The sequence below is a fragment of the Microtus pennsylvanicus genome, chromosome 11, assembly GCF_037038515.1.
Source record: "Microtus pennsylvanicus isolate mMicPen1 chromosome 11, mMicPen1.hap1, whole genome shotgun sequence".
In the NCBI taxonomy this organism is placed as follows: Eukaryota; Metazoa; Chordata; class Mammalia; order Rodentia; family Cricetidae; genus Microtus; species Microtus pennsylvanicus.
The window spans coordinates 77,612,489-77,635,593 of record NC_134589.1 but is presented as its reverse complement, the minus strand read 5'-3'; the positions used below and the strand labels follow the sequence as shown (position 1 = coordinate 77,635,593).

Genomic DNA, 23,105 nt, shown 5'->3' with positions numbered 1-23,105 from the left:
ACTTGTGACTCTCCTGTCTTGGTGTTCTGAATGCTGAAGTTACCATCTTCAACATGAAAACCCTGCCTTTCCCCTCTCATATTTCTGTGTCACCTAGTATGATGGCCACAATACACTATTCTTTTTGCAGTGGGTAATGGTTAACGAAGAAACTCATAACTGGTCAAAATAGCAAATACAGTTACTGAGTATTTATGGGTGGGTCATCTATACCAGCTTCCCAGCATCCAAGGCTCAAGGAACTTTGTGAAAGAGGGGGGCAGCTAGAATGTGTGAGCCTGTGGGTGGGGGGAGAGCTGTAAAATGATGGCTTCTGCTGCATCCACCTTCCCTCAATCTATACCCAACTCTGTTCCCATTGACTTTCATCTCCTTAATGAAGACAACTTTAATCCAACATGCTGCCAGCATCACAGTGTAGCAAAGCACAGTGACCTCATCTGTAATGCCCATCGCAGCGATTATGACCCTATGAAGACCAGATCCCTTTGACGCAACTGCTTCACAGGATCCTCTTTTTTGCAGGAGGTGCAGTTCCAACCGGAGTACTTCCATAGTACCATCATATGTGAGAGGCCCAACAACCACCTCAGCAAGTTTAAGGGTTATATGTAAGTACCTAAGGCCCCTGGGCTACTGGTAAACACCTCCTCTGCTGCTGGAAAATATTTCCTTGAAATGGCCAGACAGTTAAGATACTCCAGATACTGAGATTAAAGACTGTGGAATTTTAAAGACCTGGATTTGAGATGTAGGTCGCCCAACAATAAGCTGTGTGAGCTGGATTGGTTTACTTACCTGTCAGTTTCTTGGATGCCATCTTTGCAGAGTAAAACTTGTGATACCTATGCCACAGAACTTCTCTTCCCTAAGGACCAACTTCTCTATCATATGCAAAGCTCAGATTAGCAAAACTGGGCAAAAAATAAATTACCAGTTAATCACAGATGCTTCTGGTAGAATTATTGTTAATCTTCAACTTTGGTTCAGTCTCAGAATTTTACTATAATTCTGCCGCACATCAGAAAGCTGATCCGTTTGCAAAGTAAGAGTCACAAGTATGGATGTAAGTAAATGTCTAGCCTCGTCCATTGCTACGGCCGTTCTCAGAGCACTTTTGCAGAATAGCACCTTACGTAGTCTTCACAGCCACCCAGAAAAGTGGGGATCATGCTCTCCATGTTTTGGATGTGGAATCTTAGGAATTCACCCAAAGTTTCACAGCAGGTGCCAAACACCCCAAACTTGATGTGGTTTCCATTGCCCTGCTTCACGGAGTTCAGCTGTGTAGGACCCAATCCTTACCAACAGGGCTCCAGGCTACGGGGATGCTTCTTCCTCAGACAAATTCTCAGCCTATGTGTGATTATATGAGGAGGAATACAAGAATAAAATCAGGGAACCAGAAGAATATAGAAGATGCATGCAATAGCCTTGAAACTATTTACTTTTCAAACACACAGTAAGGGTGGATGGGAGTAGGTGGAGAAGGATGTGAGCTGGGGAAGAGTTCTTTGTGTGCCTCTGTCAAAGAAGAAGCTGTTCATTGTCTCTAGCAAACATAGTTTTCCGCATACCCGAGTTGGTGGATTTGGTTCCTCCAGGTCACCTGTGTCTTGCATCATTCTCCATAGTCTTCTAGCAATCAGCTTCATGGCCTGGTTTTCCCCCCAAAGCTTTGCTCCATCAAATTCATGCTTGCTACCAGCTAGTCTGTCTCACTGATAAACTGGACTCAAGCCTGCCTACCTCACACAGACTTCAGACAGCACTGGCCTCATCTCTATTTATCTTAATACCCCTTCTTTCTGGCCACTGCTCCTAGAGACTTGTCCTCCCTGACTTCCTGGCCTCAAGGATAAGCCTTGGAAGTCCAACTGGCCAGTCCATGGTCAACACAAAGATGATAGATGATCCTACCATCTGGGCCTGTGTCAGACAAAGAGAAGACTTTTAGACCCAGCATCCACAAACCATTATCTAATAATTCTTTGTTTCCCCAAAGCCTCTATGGGTCTCCTTAATAGAGGAGTCCTCTGTGACTACACGGGTTTGACAGGACAAACTGCTTTTTATGTTCTACTTGAAGATAATGGACTTGAGATTTTAATATGCAACCATTTGGGCTGGTGGAGTAGTTTAAGTTGATTCATTGCCTAGCATTACATGGTCCTGAGTTAAAATCCCATAACCATAAAAACTGGGGAAAATAACATGTACATGCAACTCTAGCACATAGATGGTGGAGGCAGAAAGATCAGAAGCACAAGGTCATATGTAGCTACATAACAAGTTTGAGGCCAGCCTTGGCTACATAAGACCTTGTCTCAATGAAGAGTTGATTAACTAAACAAATGAATCTCTGTAGGCAATATCCCTCTCCTTAATCAGGAGTCTTTTGGCAATGTCTGGTGGCAGTAGCGGTTGAAACATCTGGGAATTTGAGCCTCTGACCTTTTGTAGACAGAGTCCAGGGTGCCACTCAACATCCTACAATGTACAAGAAGACCCCACAACAAAGGACTGTCCTGCCCAAATGTTAATGCCAAGACATAAATGCTTCATGTTGACCATAGACGTCTCTGTTCACAAAGAGTGCTCGATGGAACAGCATCCACGAGACAACGAAGCCTTTTCCCCACCTATCCAGAAATAGGCACTGAAGAGAAGTTGGCTCTCTCTTGTGCTATTACTTCAGACTGTCATAAACTACAAGCCGCCAGCAGTCTGTCACCTGTGATCCAGAATCCTAAATGTCTTGTAACTAGCTTTGTGGCCTTGGAAAAAATATATCAGCCTCTCTAAGCTTTAACTTTTCCTCAATGACCCTGCTAACCTTCCAGAGCCATGCAGAATCAAATATACTCACGTAAGTGAGCATGGTTTATAGGCAGAATAAGGAAATGGATACTGAGGTTGGCACAGTGGCCCATGCCTATTGTTTTAGTACTTGTGAGTTTAAGGAAGGATGATCAATTCAAGGACAGTTTGAACTACATAATAAGACTCTGTATTTAAAAAAAAAACACCTTTATCAATTATACATCCTACAAATGATCAGGGCATTGCTGATTCTAGAAGTTTCTTCTTGCAGTACATGGTAATTAACAGAGATACCCACAACTAGACAATGTGCAGAGAGAGACTTTAGAGCACTCAGCCTTGAATGAGATGGTTTTATCAAACCTTCCCCTCAAGGCTCAGGGATCTATGTGGAAGAAAAGTCAGAAAGATTTTAAGACTTTTATCCCAGGGGTAGGGACAAATCCGTGGGAAAATCATCTTCCAGATACAGTGAAACTGATACACACATAGATTCACAGAAAGGATGACAGCAGGCACAAGACCTACAATTAAATTTAAACCAGACAAAAGACCCAGAATGGAGAAGTGGACACGAGTCCCACCCACAAACAGGAAGCTGTTTGTAATTGATACCCACTAGGAGAGGTTAAAATCAGTTTTCTTCAGTAGAATGGCACTAAGTGTATCAACTACATTTCAGAGCAGGCCCCATGCTCAAAAGTAGTTGGCCAAGACAAAATGAATTCCATGCTTCTTGTTTTGGTTTGGTTTGGTTTGGTTTGGTTTGGTTTGGTTTGGTTTGGTTTGAAGTTGTTGTTGTTGTTTGGGGGTTAATTTTTGTTTTGGTTTCGGACTTGTTTTATTTTTATCTTTGGGATTTGTTTGTTTTGATTTGGGGACCTTTTTCTTTTCTTTGGAAAAGAGAGAAAAACATGAAGTTGGATTGAGGAGGAGGAGAGAGGTTTGGGAAGCAGTTTGGGAGAGGGAAAAACTTAGTCAAAGTGTATTGTATGAAAAAATTATACCAATAAATAAAAAAAGGAGAATCTTTTGGTAAATCAATAGGCATGTTGAATACATGCATAGCGTGAAAGGGCAAGTTATTTCAGCAAAGACATATTCTCCCACTTACTAGATATTTGAATTTGTCACCGCTGTCCCTCCTATAAAATGGATATGATAGCATTGCCTTTAGCTTAATTAACACATAGAAAAAGTCACAACTCTACATAGGAAAATGAAGTATTGATGAACCACAGGGAAAAGAAATTCAGTGTTAAGATTGTAACTTTCCTATTCTCACAATGGCTTTAAAATATTACAGTCAAAGCTGCCCGCAATCCCAGGGCAGAAGAACCAGCTAAGAATGCCACGTTTCGCCGGGCGGTGGTGGCACACGCCTTTAATCCCAGCACTTGGGAGGCAGAGGCAGGCGGATCTCTGTGAGTTCGAGGCCAGCCTGGTCTACAAGAGCTAGTTCCAGGACAGGCTCCAAAGCTACAGAGAAAGCCTGTCTCGAAAAACCAAAAAAAAAAAAAAGAAGAAGAAGAAGAAGAATGCCACGTTTCTAGCATGGAATGGAAAGCTGACATCCCTGCTGAGGTTCGAGGAACAAAGACATACCTGCAGTTAGACAAAGGGCCACCGTGCAAGGGAGGGAAAGGATGTGGAGAGAGAATCGAGAGTGAGATAGCTCGGATGTGAGAAGGTTGTAGCCCACCCCTGCTTACCTTATTTTACTTCCTATGTCTGCCTCGTGATGTAAAAAGCAGGAAAATCTGCCGTCTTCTATGGGCCAGGATGCTCAGCTGCTGTGGCTCTGGTCCCCAGCAGCTATGTGAGGGAGGAAGGGATGTGAACCCCATCCAAAGGAAACACAGCACCAGACCTTGAAGGTCCAAAAGCCCATTCCCCCACACTTTATCCTGCAACCGATTTGAGGGTGAGACTTGAAATCTAGGATTTTTTTCAGCACAGTTCTGCCTTTAGTGTGGGTAAATGATAAATTCCTCAGAGGAACAGTTCCATTCTGATGGTCCAGCCTCACCCAGGCTTCCCAGAAGCAATGATGAGATTCACCTGGACATAGAGATAAGATCCCCAAAAGCAGCACTAACCCTCGAAATGGGGAAAAGGAGAAAAAAGATTGCTTTTACTCAGGACTTCTGGTTCTGTTATACTAGCCAGAAACCACACAGAGACCAGCCGAATACCGCCTGACTTTCACTCCTTTTTCCCAGGGAGCATCCTGACCAGACCAGGACTGGCTTCGGCAGCGAGAGTCTTCTACTCCGAGGCTGCACCATCCGAAACACCGAGGTGGCCGCTGGCATTGTCATCTATGCAGGTCATTGTCTCTGTGCAGTTTCTTTTTGCTTTCAACCTGCCTCAATACTTCCCTCTCCAATCTGTCCACTAAATTCATCTTCAGACAGTGGAAACTCACAGGAGCTCCCAGGGGCAGAGCCACGCAACTCCCCATTTCTCAGCTCAAGCACACAGAGGCTGGGAACCACAGGCACTCACTCAGTCCACAGGGAACATAATGAGATGCTGAGTCATTACCATGCATCCCACCACGTAGGGAGAGGGGCTCAGTTCATCACCTCAATGGTGGCTTGGGGACAGAAAGAAGTACGAGGAGGTTGTCAGACAACCCCACTGAGGAATAACTTCTCTCCCATCTCGGTTTTCCTACTTTACCATGGAAAGTATATGAGTCTACTGTGTAGACGCCTGAGAATCAAATGGCCCATCCCAGACAAGCCACCTAACACTTTATCTAGTGAAAGAACGGCTGAATAAACTTGTTACTGTTTTCTTTTTCAGTTATGTTTCCTTTATCCACTATTTGTCTCTAGATATGGAGATGTTTTTATAATTATACTACAATACTGAGGCAGGATAACTTTCGAGAAAAGAGGTTTAATTTAGCGCCCCGTGTAGTGAGTTGTAAGGACTTGGCACAGCGATTGGCTCAGCTCTGATTAGGTCCATCTGGGCTATGTCATATCATTATGGGCCATCCCCTCGTCACACACAGAGATACTAGTCTTCCAGAAGAATAAGCCTACCGGTATGGTGGTAGGTGCTTCTCCTGGCAAACATTTATTGAGCCCTGCAAACTGAGGCCAAATGTGGGCAGAGCTGAGTCCCAACTCTAGCACCCCTGCCCTCACTGCTTTGCCTCTGACCCCACTTCCTGCCTAAAGAATGGAAGAGTCTCAGAGGGCGATGAACGCAGCAACCTGTAACGGTCACACTGTCAGAGCCCCTCACAACTGCAGCAGCGCGAACCTAATTGAGTAACTGAAGCTCATTTGCTTCCACCGATGTTGCTGTTTGAAATCCTCAAGGAGGCTAACTCAGTAGCACTGAAGCCTTTGGCTTCGGGAGCTGTTGTACTGGTTTGTTTTTTTTTTTTTTAAGTTTACACAGAAGAATAAAACTGTGAGTGGCATTTTTCACTTGGACTGCTGAGGAGTAAACACAGTCATTAAAATCCAGCAAGTCCTAAGAAGAGACAGTCTGAGGGCCAAGTGAGTCTCAGCACCTTCCTTGAAGTTCCCTGGGTTGGTGGAAGGAAGGCTCCTGACTCCCACTGTGATTCCAATATTAACTTATTCTTTCACATCGGACAAGTTCCTTCTACCCTGCTCCTCAGTTTCCCCAGGGAGAAAAGAAGCAACTAGGAGAACTGATAGCCTTCCAACTTTGGCACTTTTTTTCTTTGAACAAGATTTCATGTGGACGTGTAGCTGGGGGATACAGGGGTGACAGATTTTGGCTCTACTGCTCTTCCTCATGAGATGTCAGCACCTTAGACACAAAGAAGCAACCACGGGAGCTGTGGGCACCGAGCTCAAGCCTTCTGCGGGACCTTTGCATATGCATTTCCTTCCATCTAAAGTCCCAATTTTCCCTCAAAGGTCATGAGACAAAAGCCATGCTGAACAATAGTGGTCCCCGCTACAAACGCAGCAAGATCGAGCGGCGCATCAACATGGACATCTTCTTCTGCATCGGCCTCCTCTTCCTCATGTGCCTCATTGGGGCTGTAGGTAAGGGATGTTCTGCCAAAAGCAACACGGACACCCATGCCCATGGCAAGTCACTGTAATTCTGAGCTTTCATTTCCTTAAAGAAGAATGAAGTCTGCACTACCTACTTTAGTGGGGTACTGATGAACGTTTCCTGAAATTGTATGTGTTCTTAAATATTAGCAATATTGCCTATCATTGGTGGGCTGAAAAAAATCCCATGGAACACAGGTGTTCTCTGAGCATGGAAGGAGAGCAAGATGAGTGAGCCGCAGGACCAGTCCTTAAAGAGCCCACAGTGGGAGTCAAACAACAGAATCAAGCACTCACCTTCCCTGCTCAAAGGGGGACTGCCCATGGGTACTGCATTATTTGCCTGTCCTGGCCATGGAACTAAGTAATACTAGGGGATTCAAAACAGCATAAATTCAATCTGCTTATGCATCTTCTTCTAACATCAGAAGTCCAATTTGAATGGGTTAAGATCATGAGTTCAGCAGATCTGCTTCCTTCTGATAAGACCGAGAGAGGAATCAGTCCTGTCTTTGTCAGTTTCTAGAAGTTTCCTTTGTTCATTTCACTACAGGCATCTTCCATTCTCTGCTCACATCTCCCCAGCCTTGCCTGTGGTACCTCTTTTTATAAGCACATTTGCAGTTACATCCTTGAACCCACCAGGAGAATCCAGGATACTCCCCATTTTGAATTTCATGAGTTAATCACATCTGCCCAATCTTCTTTTCCTTATAAGACAGCCTCTTCCCAGGACCCACTGATTAGGATGTATCTTGCTAGGGGCGATGTGTTAGTTTGCTTCCTGTGGGCACTGTGGAAATACCAGGAATGGGAGTCTTTCCCAGAGAGGTACCCACTTTAGCTGATTACTAAATGAGTGGACATTTGCTACAGGTGATAGGTAACAGACTCAAGTTCAGGAGTACAGCGAGGCCGAGAAATCTGGGGAGAGAAAGAATGTTCTTAGCCAAATGGGCAGCACAAGGAGGATACAAAGGTGGGAAGGAGAACGACTATAGACAAAGAAACAGTCAGCTGTCTAGCGTATAAGAGGAAGACCAAGCTCAGAAGGCATAGAAAGGAATGAGCTAGAAGTTGGTCTTCTTCAGAGTGGAGATAAGAAAGGGTTCTCCATAAAGCTCTTACCCATTCTCCCCATCATCTTTAACCTATGGATGTCTCACAGAATGCTTACGTAGACCCCACTGTTTCAGCCTGGAGTTGCCAACTTCCAGGACTGCACCTAGGGTTGTCTTAAGGAGACTTTCAAAGTAGCCAAGGTTATCTGTCTAAAGATCTTTATGGAAAGGGTCACACAGCCTAAAGGTAAATTTATTAATGCATCTTGAAAATTTCTCTCTCTGAAGACCAGACTTTTTCTACCTGAGGGTAATAAGGAAACACACCTTAGCTGATGGTAACATAAGAAAAAAAAGAACAATTACATGCTTTCCTGATGGTAACCTTCTCTTTTACTTCATCTTGTATAATCTCTTTCTTGACAATCTCACTACAGAGTTAGGTCTCTTTGCATACAGTTACAGTCTCCACATGTTCCCGACATAGCTATATACCTTTACACTTCTTTGCAGTCTCATCTCCCATCTCTCCTATCCCTCCCTCACACTTCTCTCTCTGCACATTCAGCTACATCTTCCTACCAACACATGCACACATACACACACACACACTTTCTCTCTCTCTCTCTCTCTCTCTCTCTCTCTCTCTCTCTCTCTTCTCCTACTTCCGCCTATTTTCTCTCCTAATTGCCCCTTCATCTCTCCTGCTTCTTCTCACAGACAAAACCTCTGGGCAACTGTGAATCACATCTTCAGGGTCACAGCACTACTTGAGTAAACAATGAGAAACAGAGCCAAACTGAGCACACAGTTTCTCTCCAGGTAGGGAGGTCACGCTGACAGGTCAGTGAGTTAAGTAAGCATGTAGCTCTGAGTGGTCAGAAAGTGACATTGACATTCAGGACTTAAACAATTAACAGTTGGCTTGAGGTTTGAGAGTACATGCAGAAAGTCCATAGCTGATAAAGTTAGGGCTACTAAAGTTGCTTCACACTCTGACCTTGAATCAGCAATAAATACCTGGGAAATTGGCCTCATAGATTTGTCTCTAGAAGCAACCAAATATTCATTTCCAGGAACAACCAGTTTGCTTTGCATTTGTTCTGAAGTCTAAAGTTAGCTGTCTTTGTGATTGAGAATACTATTATTTTCTTATGTCGGTCTGAATATGAAAAATATCCCAGTATTAACTCTATTCATCAAAATTATTTACAGTTGGAGCAGAAATCATCTTCCTGACCATCCACAGCTCTATGTGTGCCCAGCAGATAGAATATTTTCACGAGATAAATACACGAGCAGTAGGAATAATACCCATAGCTGTTTTTAGTGGTACATGCGAAAAATTACAGAGAGAAACAATTATCTATAGCTAGTGACCCCATGGCCTTACCAAGTGGAGCTCCCTATCAGAGAATCACTCATCTTGTAGGTCAGTCTTTTGAACACTGGTTGTCATCTGTTGTATACCCCCATGGCCTCTGGCACCCCACAAGAATTAGAAATGATCAAAAGGAAAAACTCATAAGCCCAGACACCCTGATGACCCCAACCCAAAGAGCAGCAATGATGTTTGCTTTCAGCCTTATTCTGAATGTATCACCATCTGTATATTTGAAAAGATGATACCTGAAAGGCAAAGGGAGACATCTAGTCTGTCCATGTAGTGAGGACCCTGGGACTCGTCTCAAGGTGGCCAGGAGTTTATACTTAATGTACCTCACAGGTGAGTCTAGCATCTTTGCGTAAATGGGTGAGTCATGGCTGGAAGGGCAGTCCAGGAAGATCAAGGAGATCACAGGAAAGACACAGCCATTCCAATCCTGCCCACGTGGCTGCAGGAAATATGCCTCCATGTTGAGTAGAGTTTTCGGGCATGTCAGAACTGAAAGTTTATTTAAGATCACTATATCTCCAGACAAAAATAAAATAAGTTAATGATTACACAGCCACACATAGATAAGGTGCCCAGAATTGGCTTTACAAGTTCCCGAAAATGATAAAGGGAGAACATTAATGGAGAAAGAAGGCAAATTCTCTATTGCAAATAGCAACTTTTAAGAAACAGGACTCTTTGGCCCCCTCATTAAAGCATAGACTTTGAAGAGGAGACAGTCCTCCCACGACAAGTATGATTCCAGGGTTCCTTTGGTTTGATAACCATGTGTGTCTTCTTGCTCTGCCCACCAGGCCCTCCTTCAAACACACACACTTGCCAAGACTCCAGGACCCCTGAGACCTCTGGTTTACCTTGCAGCTTCTCTGATTTCTCATCTTTCTTCAGGGGCCCCTTCTCTGTGCATGTCTTCTGCTCTATACGATCACCATTAAATTAGAGCATGTCTGTAATGCCCGTTTCTTCTGAAGTGACTGGGAAGAATTTGGTCCAGCCTGGGAGGAGGGGTCTTTGGGCAAGATGGCATCTTATGGTTTTTATTCTCTTAAGTTCCTGCCTTGAAGCTGAGAGAATTGTTTTAGTGACTACCTCACAGTCCATCATTGAGGGAAATCAGGGCAGAAATCTAGAGACAGTAATTGAAATAGAAGCCATGGGAGAATGTTGCTCACTGGCATCTTCCTCATGGCTCACTCACCTGCTCTCTTATACCATCCAGGACTACCTGCTCAGGGTGGCATCACCTCCGTAAGCTAGTTACTCCTGCATCCATGAAGAAAATGTACCACAGATTTGTCCCACAGGCCAATCTGGTAGGGGAATCTTATCAGTTGAGGTTCCCTCTTCCTTGATTAAAGATGATACAAAAGTAGTCAGCACAGTAATAAACACAATGGATTATTCTAGTTTTATAATAACCCTATAGGTTAGCTATAACTAATTAACAGACAAGGACGTCCACATTCAGACGAATCTGTAGCAGGTGCTGGATGTAGCTCATCTAGCATTATCCTGTGATAATGGGTGTTGTCACCCCTTTAGCAAATAAGGAAACATGGAGTTCAGTGTGCCTGTGCTGTGAGTTCTGTGGCCTCTCCCAGCATTCCATGCTCCTCCATGCTCTAGCACACAACCCGCTCAGGGTCCTTTAATCAGAGTCCTTTGCTTAGTGGGGATTACTCAAGAATGAAAACCAACACTGATCCAATTAATAATTATTGGATATAGGAGGGAATTGTGGGAAAAGATGGGTAATTAGGTAGATGAATAGATGAAGGGATGAGTAGAAAGTAGGAAAACAGGAAGACTGGTCTGTCAAGACTGCCCAGCCACGTACTTGTTACAATAAAACTGAAAAGTATACATTCTACTATCTTTCCAACTCATATGTGATAAGACTCCACCAAACTATAGGTAATCTTCATATTAATCACTCCCAGTAAAAAACAGACTTAGTGTCCATCATTCTATCAAGGGATTCATGGGATTGAACCATGAAGAGCTGAGTACACGAAGAATCACTGCCACACTAAAGGAAAAGACAGGGAGCAGGAGAGAGCAGTGTCATGGGGAATAAGAATGAGATTTTCAAAAACCCACCCATGTCCAGGAACAGGTCATGGGTACCTAGACAACTTAAGACTAAGTAAAGACTTAGTCTCACACCTAGTTTTGTTTCTTCTCAGGGCATGGTCTCTGGAATAGGACCTTTGAAGAGCATCCTCCCTTTGATGTGCCAGACGCTGATGGGAACTTCCTCTCCCTTGCCCTTGGAGGCTTCTATATGTTTCTCACAATGATCATCCTGCTCCAGGTAAGCACTCTCTGACCTCTAAAGCTTTAGAAAATGAAGAAAACTAAGTGCTAGCCCCAGAAAGAAGTAATAAGGACAAGATGGAAAGATAATTATTGCTTCCTGGTATGCTTGCCAAGTATTCACATTGGTAATGTCAGGTCAGCCCCTTAGATAGCAGTAGGAGAAGGTTAAGAGTGAGATTGCAAGTCACCCATGTATGTCCCTTTGCCAGACACAGAATAGTAAAAACCCTAAAATTCAAGACTAAAGGGAGAGTAAACAGCACAGAAAGTTACCAAGGACTCTCCAGCCCTCAGTGCTGGAGACAGCAAATTCACAAGTTAGTGTTCTAGCATTTGACAGACTTCGATAGATAGAGATGGAGAAGAACAAAGTAGATGAGAAAAACATAGTCAAGACATATAAACTATGTAGTAAGAGAGGAAGGGATGCATTTTTTTTAAATAGTTGGGCTCTATAAAGAAACACAGCTGATGAAAAGTGAGAAGTTGCCATTTTGTTGCTGAAGTCCCGCCTACAACCACTATCTTTTAGACCTCTGTTCCCGACTGCTGAACTGTTTTCAACTTCCCATTCATTGGCACAGTTTGATCCTTCCTAAAGGGAAATCAAAACACACCTCTTCTCTGCATGGACCCTGCTGGTAACTCGTGTCTGCTCAGAATAAAATCCAAAGTCCTTATGGAAGCCAGCGAGGCTTTAAATGATCTGGACCTTGACCCCACCTCACCTCCTACAGCTCTTCCTCCTCCATGCTTCCTGTGCCGTGCCTGCTGTCATCTCCTGAACACCCAAACCCCTCCCACTACCCAGAATTCCCCTCCCAATGTGATCCTCACATCCTCATCTCTTCAATCTCTGCCCAAAGGTCATGGAAATGAAAATCCACCCAGTCTATGACTCGCTGTCCTCTCTGATGTCCTTTACTCATTTCATGAGACAGCCATATCATATATATTGACATGTCTATATATTGTCACTAGAATATGAGTTCTTTAAGACCAGTTTTGTTCTAATAGCACCCATTTCCAAGACTTGAAACAATGTCCAACAAAGAGCAAGAGCTGGAGAATATCTGGCATTGGACTAGGGAACACAATCAGCAGAAGGCCCGAGCATGCAAAGGTGCCTGTGACCCTCCAGGTCACAGAGATCTGAGGGCTCGGGGGTCTCTAGAGAGTGGTGCTGAAACTCATATACTCCACCATTCTGCTGGTAAACAGTGAGTGATGCCTGCCTGCCTCCCACCCCAGACACTGCAGAATGAAGAGGCATATCTCCACTTCATATCCCCCCAAGAATTCCAAGGGAGGCCTGACGTCACTAACTTTTAATTTCTCAGGAAAACTCATGCTGTGTGCTCTCCTCAGCTTTCTATCCAATGCTTCTGCTGTCCACTCGTGAGGGTCTGAGAGCTGGGCTCAAGCTGGGTGCTGACACAGTGTGAATCCATCTCCCCTCAGGTGTTGATCCCCATCTCCTTGTACGTGTCCATTGAGCTGGTGAAGCTTGGGCAAGTGTACCTCCTTCATAACGACCTTGACCTATATGATGAAGAAACCGATTTGTCCATTCAATGTCGGGCCCTCAACATTACCGAAGACCTGGGCCAGATCCAGTACATCTTCTCTGACAAAACAGGGACCCTGACGGAAAACAAGATGGTGTTCCGGCGTTGTACCATTGTGGGCCGTGAATATTGTCACCAAGAAAATGGTATGAGAGCCCACAAGCACCCTGCCCTCTCAGGATGACAAGGACACTCTCCTAATTCCCCACAGCTTTTCTGTAGCACTTTGGCAAGTTGTACCACCCCTCCATACAGCACAGTATGTTCACAACAAGGATGGGCTAAGAGGGAAAGTATCCCTATTGTGTATCAGTCATGAAGCCAAGGCTTAGGATTTGAACTGCAACCCTTGTCCTGGGTCAGGACAGGTCTAGATCTAGGCCCAGGGCTGAATTTGACCAATTCAAAAAATGCTTTCCTTGTGAACAAATGCCTTAGGTTTCACCAAGTCAGTGTTTTGGTTTAGAGTGTGAAGGTATATGGTGATTGGACTGTTACTTTTCATGGTCTAAAGGTAGCCTGTAGAATTGAGTTAGTACACACACACACACATACACAGGGTAGAGAGAAGGAAGAGATATTATAAATAGCTCTATCCCCTTTGCTATGGCAATCACTCACCATTTACATGGGAGCTTTGTATTTCTTTTTAATAATATAACAGCTATTACTTACAAGCACATAGCTTAACTCATCACTCTCATGTATTATGTTGCTAAAATCTTCAAAATGATCCTGAGATGGTTACTTCCTTAACACTTCTAGTTAAGGACGTAAAGGTACAGGTTGTAAATCAAAACACAAGCCCATATAACTTTATCCAGGCTTAGCAGCCCAGTTACAGCCTTCCATAGACCTTTCCTGTGTTCCACTCCAACCCCTGAAGTCCAGCACCGCCCCTAACTACAGCTCAGCCGAGATGTTACAAGATTCCTTTCTTGCAGCCAAGCGACTGGAGATGCCAAAGGAGTTGGACTCAGATGGTGAGGAGTGGACCCAATACCAATGTCTGTCCTTCCCACCTAGATGGGCCCAGGGCCCAGCAACAATGAGAAGCCAAGGAGGTACCCAGCCTCTGAGGAGGTCCCAGAGTGCCCGCGTCCCCATCCAGAGCCACTCTCGACAAAGGTCTGTGGGACGCTGGGAGCCCTCACAGCCACCGGTGGCCTTCAGCAGCTCAATAGTAAGTCCCTACCTTTGTTCATTAAATCATAAGCAAATTATACAAAGAAGATACCAGAGAAGGTTCTAGAATATATCAGAGCCTCTATAAGCCCTTATTAGCTGGAGATTTGGGGTGCTGCTTGATTGAAAGAGTGCTTTTCTAGCATGTGTAAGATCTATATTCCATCACAGCACCTCACAAACCAAATAGGATACTGCACACCTGTAATCCCAGCACTTTCGACATAGTGAGTCTGAGGTCATCTTGGGTTACATGAGACCCAGCAATTATATTTTTAAAGATATTTAAAGCCTGGAGAGCTCTCAGGATGGCCCATTTCAGTCCCACGTGGAACCCATATCTGTTTTGACAGCATACACAATTCTTGTTAGTTCTAAATGTGCAGCGTTTCGTCTTCTGAAAATGGAATTAGCCATATTCCCTGTTCTAATCCAGGGTTTCCCCATAGCAATAATTGGCTTGAGTTAAGGAATTTTTACCGCATAGGCTGGGTCAGTCCTCAGCTCCCCGGAGCCCGTGCCTTCCTCATTGGTCACGATCACAGCTGAGGGCCAGCAGCCTCCTCCCTGTGTGTACTTTTCCAATTACACAGCTAAAAGAAACAAGAAATATCTGTTATGTTTGCACTTCCATAAGCTAAAAAGACAAAAGATATGCCTTTAAGGATCGGTGCATTTGAAGAAAGGTAAAAGAAAATTTTTGAGTAGTAATTAAAAAGGGATTTGAAAGAGTTGGGAGGTGAAGAATAACTATCCAAATTGCCGGGCTGCTTCCTCCCCTTAGGTGAGTCCCATGGTTCCAATGTGTGAGTTTGTCTTTGGTCGGTCTTTTGTCTTTCCATATTTGATTTTTTCAAAGCCACTGCTAATTGTCCAATTAGCAAATGAAGATTCTGATTTCATCCCTCCACATTACACAGCACTTCCTTGAGGTCAAGGCCAAAGCCAGAGCCTTCTGACTCCTGCTCTATACCTTCCTCTACACATACTCAGAAACACATCATCCCAAATTGTAGAAAATGCCACAGGGTGGGGCTGCAGAGATGGCTAAGCAGTTAAGAGCGCTTGCTGCTCATACAGAGGACCAGAGCTCTGTCCCCGGCACACAACAAGCCACCTGTGCCTCCAGATGCAGGGGATCTGCCATCTCTTCTAACCTCTGTGGGCATCTGCACCCACATGCACACAAAAATAAGAATAAAATAAATCTTTGATCAAATTAAAAAAATAAAATGCCATAGGGAACCACAGCCATCTCAGCACAGAGGTAATAAATGGGCCTGAAAGTGCTATTATGCTATTAGAAAAGGAAGATTTCAAGTCAGTTTTCATTAAAATTTTCATTTCTGCCAATACACACTGTGTGTGTGTGTGTGTGTGTGTGTGTGTGTGTGTGTGTGTGTGTGTGTGTGTGTGTAAAACACTTTTCAGTCATGGTATATATCAATTGTATATGGCTAGGTTTTCCTTTTAACCTAACAAACTATCGAGACCATTCTCTGTGCTGCTGTCCGGGTCTCCTAATGAGAGCTGTGTTCTCAAACCGTGACAAAGCAGGGATGCTGTGAGCCCGGGTCCTGGGTCGCTACATTTCTAACTTGGGGGTGAATGCAGAGCTGTTTCTGCTCTGGCATTATCTTAGTTCACAACATGGGACGGGAGCAAGGATACGTCAAGAAAGCTTATTAAAAACTAGTGCTCCTCACAGACATGCAGAAGAAGGGACCCACAGATGCCTCTGTAAGACAACTGCAGACTTTATTATTTCCTTTCCGTCTTATGCAAGAACAGAACAGTAGGAAGCACACATGATCATATCTTTCCCTTCTTTACTTCTCACACTGAATGGAATGTTCTTCTTTTAAATATTTATATGAATATTTTTTTAGTCTCATTGGACCCATTCTATATGTCTTTTGGCATTTCACAGTTCTAGTATGACAGGCATTGTGTGTGCCTAATAATAGGTGTCTGCACTGCCAAGGACACAAGGAGGGAAACTGGAAGCTTTTGGGCAGCATTGAGGTAGACACCATGATGATTCCCTGCCCCTTGCTTAGCCTCACAAATCACAGGATCGCAGAACCAGGCAGCAGAGATTCCTTTTTTATACATTTTCATCTTAACTTATTTTGCCCAAGATGGTCTCAAATTCCTGGGCTCAAAAACCCCTTCAAGCGAGTATAAATTTGCTGGAGGGCCCTCAGCTGATGGCAGCGGGCTGGACCTACTAACCCCAAACAGTCTCCAGAACCTAGGCTATGGTCAGTGCTCTGCCCCGGCTGGCAATTCCAAAAGCAAGTTCTAAGTTCGTCCCTGAGCAATAGGGAAAGTGGTTAAGGAATTAAGTAAGACTCACTGTTTATAGCATGGCTAGTACAGGCAGTGATACGTTCTCTCTATGAATAGCTAAGAGAGGCACAGAGTAGTCAAGGACCTGGGATTGGTAAAACACCGTCTTTGGGTAATTATTCAGGAGGGGGCTGGACTATAAGTCTGACAAGGTAGGTGTGCAACTATGCAGTTTGGCTTGCTAATATGCATCATGTGGTTACTCCTTTTATCTTTTTTAATCTCCTAAAAATACATAAAATTATTACCAGACTGTTCCCAAAATCAAATAACACAATGTTTGTGCTGACCTCAAGATCCCTTCCAGCTCTAAATCATGCACACCCAGGCCCAGGTCTCCATCTCAACTCCACTCCAGAGGAGTTTATTTTACACTTAACAAGTAGAATGGACTGGAATCATAGCTATCCCTTTCATTAAAATAAAGGACAATTCTGGTTCATTACAAATTCTAAGCGACAGACTAGTATATATTTTAAGTGACCTTTCTAAAGAAAAGCTGTTTTCTTATTTTACATCATGTATAAAAATGTGTTTTATAAAATATTGAACTTTCTCCCCTGAGACTCTACCACATGTTGTCTAGGGATGTGAACTTAATAATTTCTAGAGATTCTAGATGCAGGCCAGACTGAGAATCTCTCTAGACAGACCACTGACATACCTGGCTTCCCCATTAAAACAGTACCCATGTGGCTCAGATACGCACTTGAAGCCTTGCCTGAAGGGAGAGATTTGTGCTACTCAAAAGTTGCTTACTAGAGCTGAAGAGATGGCTCCATGGTTAAGAACACTTACTGCCCTTGTAGAGGACCCAGGTTCAGTTCCCAGCATCCGTATGATGACTCACAGCTGCCTGTAACTCCTGCTTCTGGAAACCTAATGCCCTCTGACCACCACGGGCACAACTCGCATGGTACGCATACGTACATGCAGGCAAAACACTTATGCACTTATGATTAAATAAATATTTTTTAAGATGCCCACTGGCCTCTGATCCTGTGCTGGCTATCGTCAGGTTCTAAAAGATCACCCTAGAGGCCAGGTAGTTCTCTAGAGGTCTACCTTTTCCACCTATCTTGGTGCCTTCTTCCACCTCTGTCCAGCATCTAGTCTGGCATAAGCATCTCTAGGAAACCCCACCACCACCTTCTCTACCTTCCCTTTGAAACTGAGTCAGGGCTTGCCTCAGAAACTCCCAGGCTACCAGAACTTGGCAGCAGTCTACCAGCCCTTCAAGGGCCAGCTATTGGTTTCCCTGGCCCTTGGGTGCAAACCAAATAAAGTATAAGAATCAATAGTAGCAGCAACAATAAAACCTGGGTTTGTTTGTTTGTTTTCTTTAGTTACCAAACACAAAGCAGTATTAGTGATTATCTCCTAATTGCCTGCTATAAAACTGTGGTTTTAAGGTGGGTAATATACTGATGAAATTGGCACATCCCCAGCCAATATTTAATAGCACTGACAGATGGAAAATAAAATGTCTTTCGCCCTGCTCTGAAAGCAGCCAAGATTTAAGCAGAGTCCAAGAGCCACCTGCACGTTTTCCAAAAATCATCAAACCAAGGAACATCTTCCCAGTTGTGGGGTGGAGCTGCCCTGGGCCTCTCTAGGTACCTCCAACATTTACTCACTTCTGTGGGCATGTCCCCTTCTCTGACACCTCCAGAGAGAATGCAGTAAACACAACTGAAGGAGGTGCCTAGGGCAGCTTCTTTCTTAATGATTCTTCTACAAAACACTCTGACTCTTCCTACAGATTGGCAGAGCAGCCAACATATGGCTACTGCCTCTGTGAGGTTAGATAAGCGTCCTGATTTCATCCGGCAGACGCACACTCTTTCTGCAAGTAATGTGACTGCATGGGGCAGTTTTGTCCTTACCCCTAGGGACCCAAATGGAAGGGAGAGAACTGTCAGAAAATTCCTTATTAGATAGCCACGGCGAATTTTCCTTCAACTTCCATGTAGCTTGCTTTAACAATCTGGGTGAATGTTTAGGCTTTTCTGGTTCTTCACCCAAACTAAATATCATCAATATTGAAACCCTGGGACAAATACAACACCGCCTTGAAAAAGGAATTCAGCCTTCAGTTCCCAGCAACCAGAAAAGCCTGTTTGCATGCTATTAATACCAGCATAACATACGGTTATGTATTAAAAGGGGATCAAAGGCCACCTGGTACTGTCCTCCATCCCACTGCCCAGAGGCCTGTGTAACCTTTCCAGGGGAACCCCCCTACACAGAAGCCTCTATGGAACACACACACACACACACACACGCATGCTTTGACCAGAGAACTTTTGGACTTTGCCTTTATTCTATTTTCATGTGTGTGCCTGTGTTCATAGGCAGGTGTCCATGTGTGTGTCCACATGACTATGCATGCATATGTCTCTCTGTGTGTTTGTACATGTACATGTGGAGACCCAAGGTCAGTGTCAGAAATTCTCTTCAATCACTCTTTTACCTTACTCATTGCAGTAGGGTCTGTCAATCAAACACAGAGCTCACCATTATGAAGGCTCTAGTTAAGCAGCTTGCTCTGGGGGTTCCTTGTCTATCTGCTGAGACTACCCAGTGTTTACATGAGAGTTAGGGACCTGAACCGCAGTCTTCACACTTTCAGAGAAAGCACGTTAACCACTGAGCCATTTCCCCAGCCCCATCTTTGCTTGTTAAAAAAAATAATAATAACAACAAATCCTGGAGAATATTTCATATGTGCAGGCACACATGTATAAATTCAGTAGAGAGCAACCTCATTCTTTTTAGTGGCTATGGAAACTTGTTGAATAGTTGAGCTGTCATGAGCTTCCATGTGTGTGGCAGGCTTTTTAAGGTATTTATTTTTAGAGTGCAATTGCTAAGTTGGAGTGTTGATGCATTCCTTAGTCAATTAATTGTTTCTAACACATTATACCAGTTCTCGTGTCCCCCAGCAGCAAACCTGCTTCCTCCCTACTCTGTCCACTGTATCTGCGGTAACTATCAGCATTTTTAAAAAATAGCTTTTCATTCATTTGTTCAGGTGATCTTTCCCCACTAGCTAACATCTGTTCAAGGTGAAAATACATAGCTAGACAGTGGGGATATGAAGTCTCATAGGGCAGTGGTCCCTGGATTCAGGGATTTACAGCCTAATGAAGGAGCAAGTGGGACACCAGTGACTACCACTGGGACAGTAGGTACAGATGTGTTAGAAGAGATAAGTAGAGGGCAGCGCCATGTTCTTTCCAGCTTCTGGAGAGCTTCCTGGTGAAGCTAGCACCTGAATTGGCCCTCAAGACAACCAGGGAAATTGAAGCAGTGCCCGTCATCCAATGAGGAGCAGGTAAAGAAGGCAAGCTGTTCCAGGAGATCTGTGGGAGCAAGGCAGAACATTTGGAGGTACTCACCCACAACTGGGAAAGAAAGTGCAAGTTGTAGAAGTAAGAGAGATGGAATCACAAGAGGAGCCATGCCACAAAAGGGGTTACTAGCAAGCGAGGGGCCAAGACGTCTATGTCTGTCTACCACTGGCTTAATGGGAATCTGTATTAGGAAGCTTCCATCCCCAGTGAGTAACAGTGTGAGTTGAGTAGCTTCTTAAAACATATTCAAACCAGCCTAGACAATCAGTGAGCTCTGTGTTCAGCTAAAGCCCTGTCTCAAAAATTAAGATAGAAAGCAATTGAGGAAGACACTCATCATCTAGGATGACCTCTGACCTCCACACATACGCATGTGTGAGCACACACACACACACACACACACACACACCAGAAAGGAGAATAGCAGAATGGAGGCTGCCTACCTTTTCCAGACTTCAGAGTGGGAAAACATCCGAGTCAAAAAGAAGAGGCAGTCAGTCATTGGGCTACTGTATAGTACACACTTTTGCTGTTCAAACTTTGCTCTTGAGGCAGCAGCACAAGCCCTTCCTGTGAGCTAGTTAGAAATGCAGGTGCCTGGACCCATCTGGGGCGGCCTGAATTCAAACCCAGTTTGGAAAGCACCCATGAGACATTTAAGAGTCCAGGCTTATAGATCAGCAAGAACTAGATTCAGGATCCTGGCACAGGCCTTGAGACCTCGGACAAATTATTTCATTTCAATGAGCCTCTTTCACCTCATAATCAAAATGGAAAGTGACAGTAGCTGGCGCAGATGATATAAATAAGGGTACTTAGCAAAGGTATCTGTTATCAGCAAAGATAATCTAAAGATAACAGCATCCCTTCCTGTGGGCCCTGAGCTCACACAAGATTTGTTTGCTTCAGATGACTAACAATAGAAGGAACCAGCTGAGAGCCTAGATACCACAGGGCTCTAGCGTGAAACACCCATAAGTGGGTGCCATACATTCTATTTCTTTTCAGAGTTGCCAGGCACTGGGGAAAAAAACTGCCTTTTTCTATGTATTTTGATGGACAAGTTCCCAAATGCTCACAAACCACACAGAAAAACAGTAGTCCAGAGCACAGAGCAGCCTGAAGAAATTGACTGGACAGACAGATACAGTGACTAAGCAAAAGTTGATTGCCATCTTCTCTTAACATCTTCAGATGCCTTTCATAATACTCTGCCATGTGATCAAGTGGAAATGTAGTCAAGAACAGTTTTAACAAAGAAGTGTTAGGGGCCAATGAGATGCTGCAGCAGGTAAAGTTGCCTGCCATCCACCCTGACGGCCTAAGTTCAATTCTTGGGAACCACATGGCGGAAGGAGAGAAATGATTTTCAGAAGTTGTCCTCTGACCTCTGCTCACAGTACCCATATACATTCACACACACTCAAAAACTAAATAAAAATGGGGAAAAAAAAGAGTTTTAAGAGTACATCAGTGGTGGACAAAAACAACGTGCTCTAGAAAGGGGCCACGCAACATTCTGCATGTCCATAATCTGCAGGCACTGGGAGCACATCAGAGACAAGCCATTATCCTCACGACGCTTGTAGACCCGAGAGTACCTAATCAAGAAACAAGAGCCTGCTAAGCGATTCTGGCTATGTAATCAGGTGTGATCAACCCATGATGTGGAGCATCTATTTTTTTTCAGGAAGAGGAACACTTCCACGGTCTCTGAAACTGCTGAGGTCGCGGGGTTTGATAGGCAAGCCAGTCTTTGTATCTGGCATACCAGACATTAAAGACTCTACCCAACTTTCACCAGGTCCCAAAGGCCTCTTTCTTCTCATGGAGGAAATATTATGTTGTATAGGAGTGAAAGAAAGGATATTCTAGCCGGGCGGTGGTAGCACATGCCTCCAATCCTAGCACTCAGAGGATAGAGGCAGGCAGATCTCTACCAAGGCCAGCCTGGTCTACGAGAGTTAGTTCCAGGGCAAGGCTTCAAAGCTACAGAGAAACCCTGTCTCGGGGGTGAGGGGAGCATAATTTAGAGTTAAACTACCAAAAATCAACTAAGGAAATACTAAATATTTCCCTCTTTAGGTGAGGCACTAAATTTTTCTAGGCATGAGTTTTCTCTTTTAAAATTCAGAGATAACAGCACCCAGACAATATCAATACTAATAAGAGGGATACATTGAGATGGCAGCTATACTGGGAACTTAAGAAACACTACATGGATAGGAGCTCTCATTATTATGAGAAATGGGCTCCGTGTTTGGATGGTGTTGGCTACTCTGGCTACAGAACTTTGGAAGGAGTACTAATGAAACCCCTGTGCCACAGGCCCTGGATGGAAGATGCTATGCCTTTTATACAAGGATCTGTGATTTGGGCTTCACCCTGTTTTGCTAAGAACCAGTGATCAAATCAGTCCACATCTCCAGGCTTTTGTTAAGACTGGATTACATTCATCTCAACATAGACCTGGGACAATCTGTGGGGTCCTAGACTTGGGGAGGTAGAAGACACTTCATAAATGTGAGCTACTTTTAGAAGCACAATATTCAAATGCAGAGAAGATGGATGGCCCATATTTCAGAGTGACAGATCAAATGGAAAGTTTGACCAAAAAAATTATGAAAAATTGAGAAGTTATGGATTAGCATCAGCTCTGAAAGTAAAAAAAAGAAAGAAAGAAAAAGAAAAAAACAGGTCACTTATCATTTCTACTCTCTCTCGAAGAGTCGGGATTCTTGGCAAAGGAGCCAGCCTGGGAGCATTTGCTAAGCAAAGCTGGCAGCACTACTTAGTGTGGCTTGCCAGGTCAACAGCACCTTCCATCCCATAATGACCTCAGCTGTGCCTTGGCCTACTTCCCTGACTCTCCTTACGTGCTTGGTACCTGTGGGCAGTCCCAGCGTAGAACTTGCTTTTGTGGTTTGGGAGAGTTCTTTGTGAGTTAGAGAAACTCCAATGGACAGGTGGCACTTCTGTGGGCTTTACGA

General features: G+C 44.1%; 1 protein-coding gene across 2 annotated transcripts in view; it reads left to right on the top strand.

Annotated features, from left to right (window-relative positions):
- The window catches only part of Atp10b (ATPase phospholipid transporting 10B (putative)), a 223,183-nt gene that overhangs the window by 163,093 nt on the left and 36,985 nt on the right, over positions 1-23,105 (top strand). For both annotated transcript variants that reach the window (XM_075941300.1, XM_075941299.1), the window contains 6 exons: positions 526-611; positions 5,046-5,152; positions 6,735-6,866; positions 11,522-11,649; positions 13,116-13,368; positions 14,167-14,405. In XM_075941300.1, the coding sequence (XP_075797415.1) occupies positions 526-611; positions 5,046-5,152; positions 6,735-6,866; positions 11,522-11,649; positions 13,116-13,368; positions 14,167-14,405 (945 nt within the window). The remainder of the gene's footprint in view (positions 1-525; positions 612-5,045; positions 5,153-6,734; positions 6,867-11,521; positions 11,650-13,115; positions 13,369-14,166; positions 14,406-23,105) is intronic.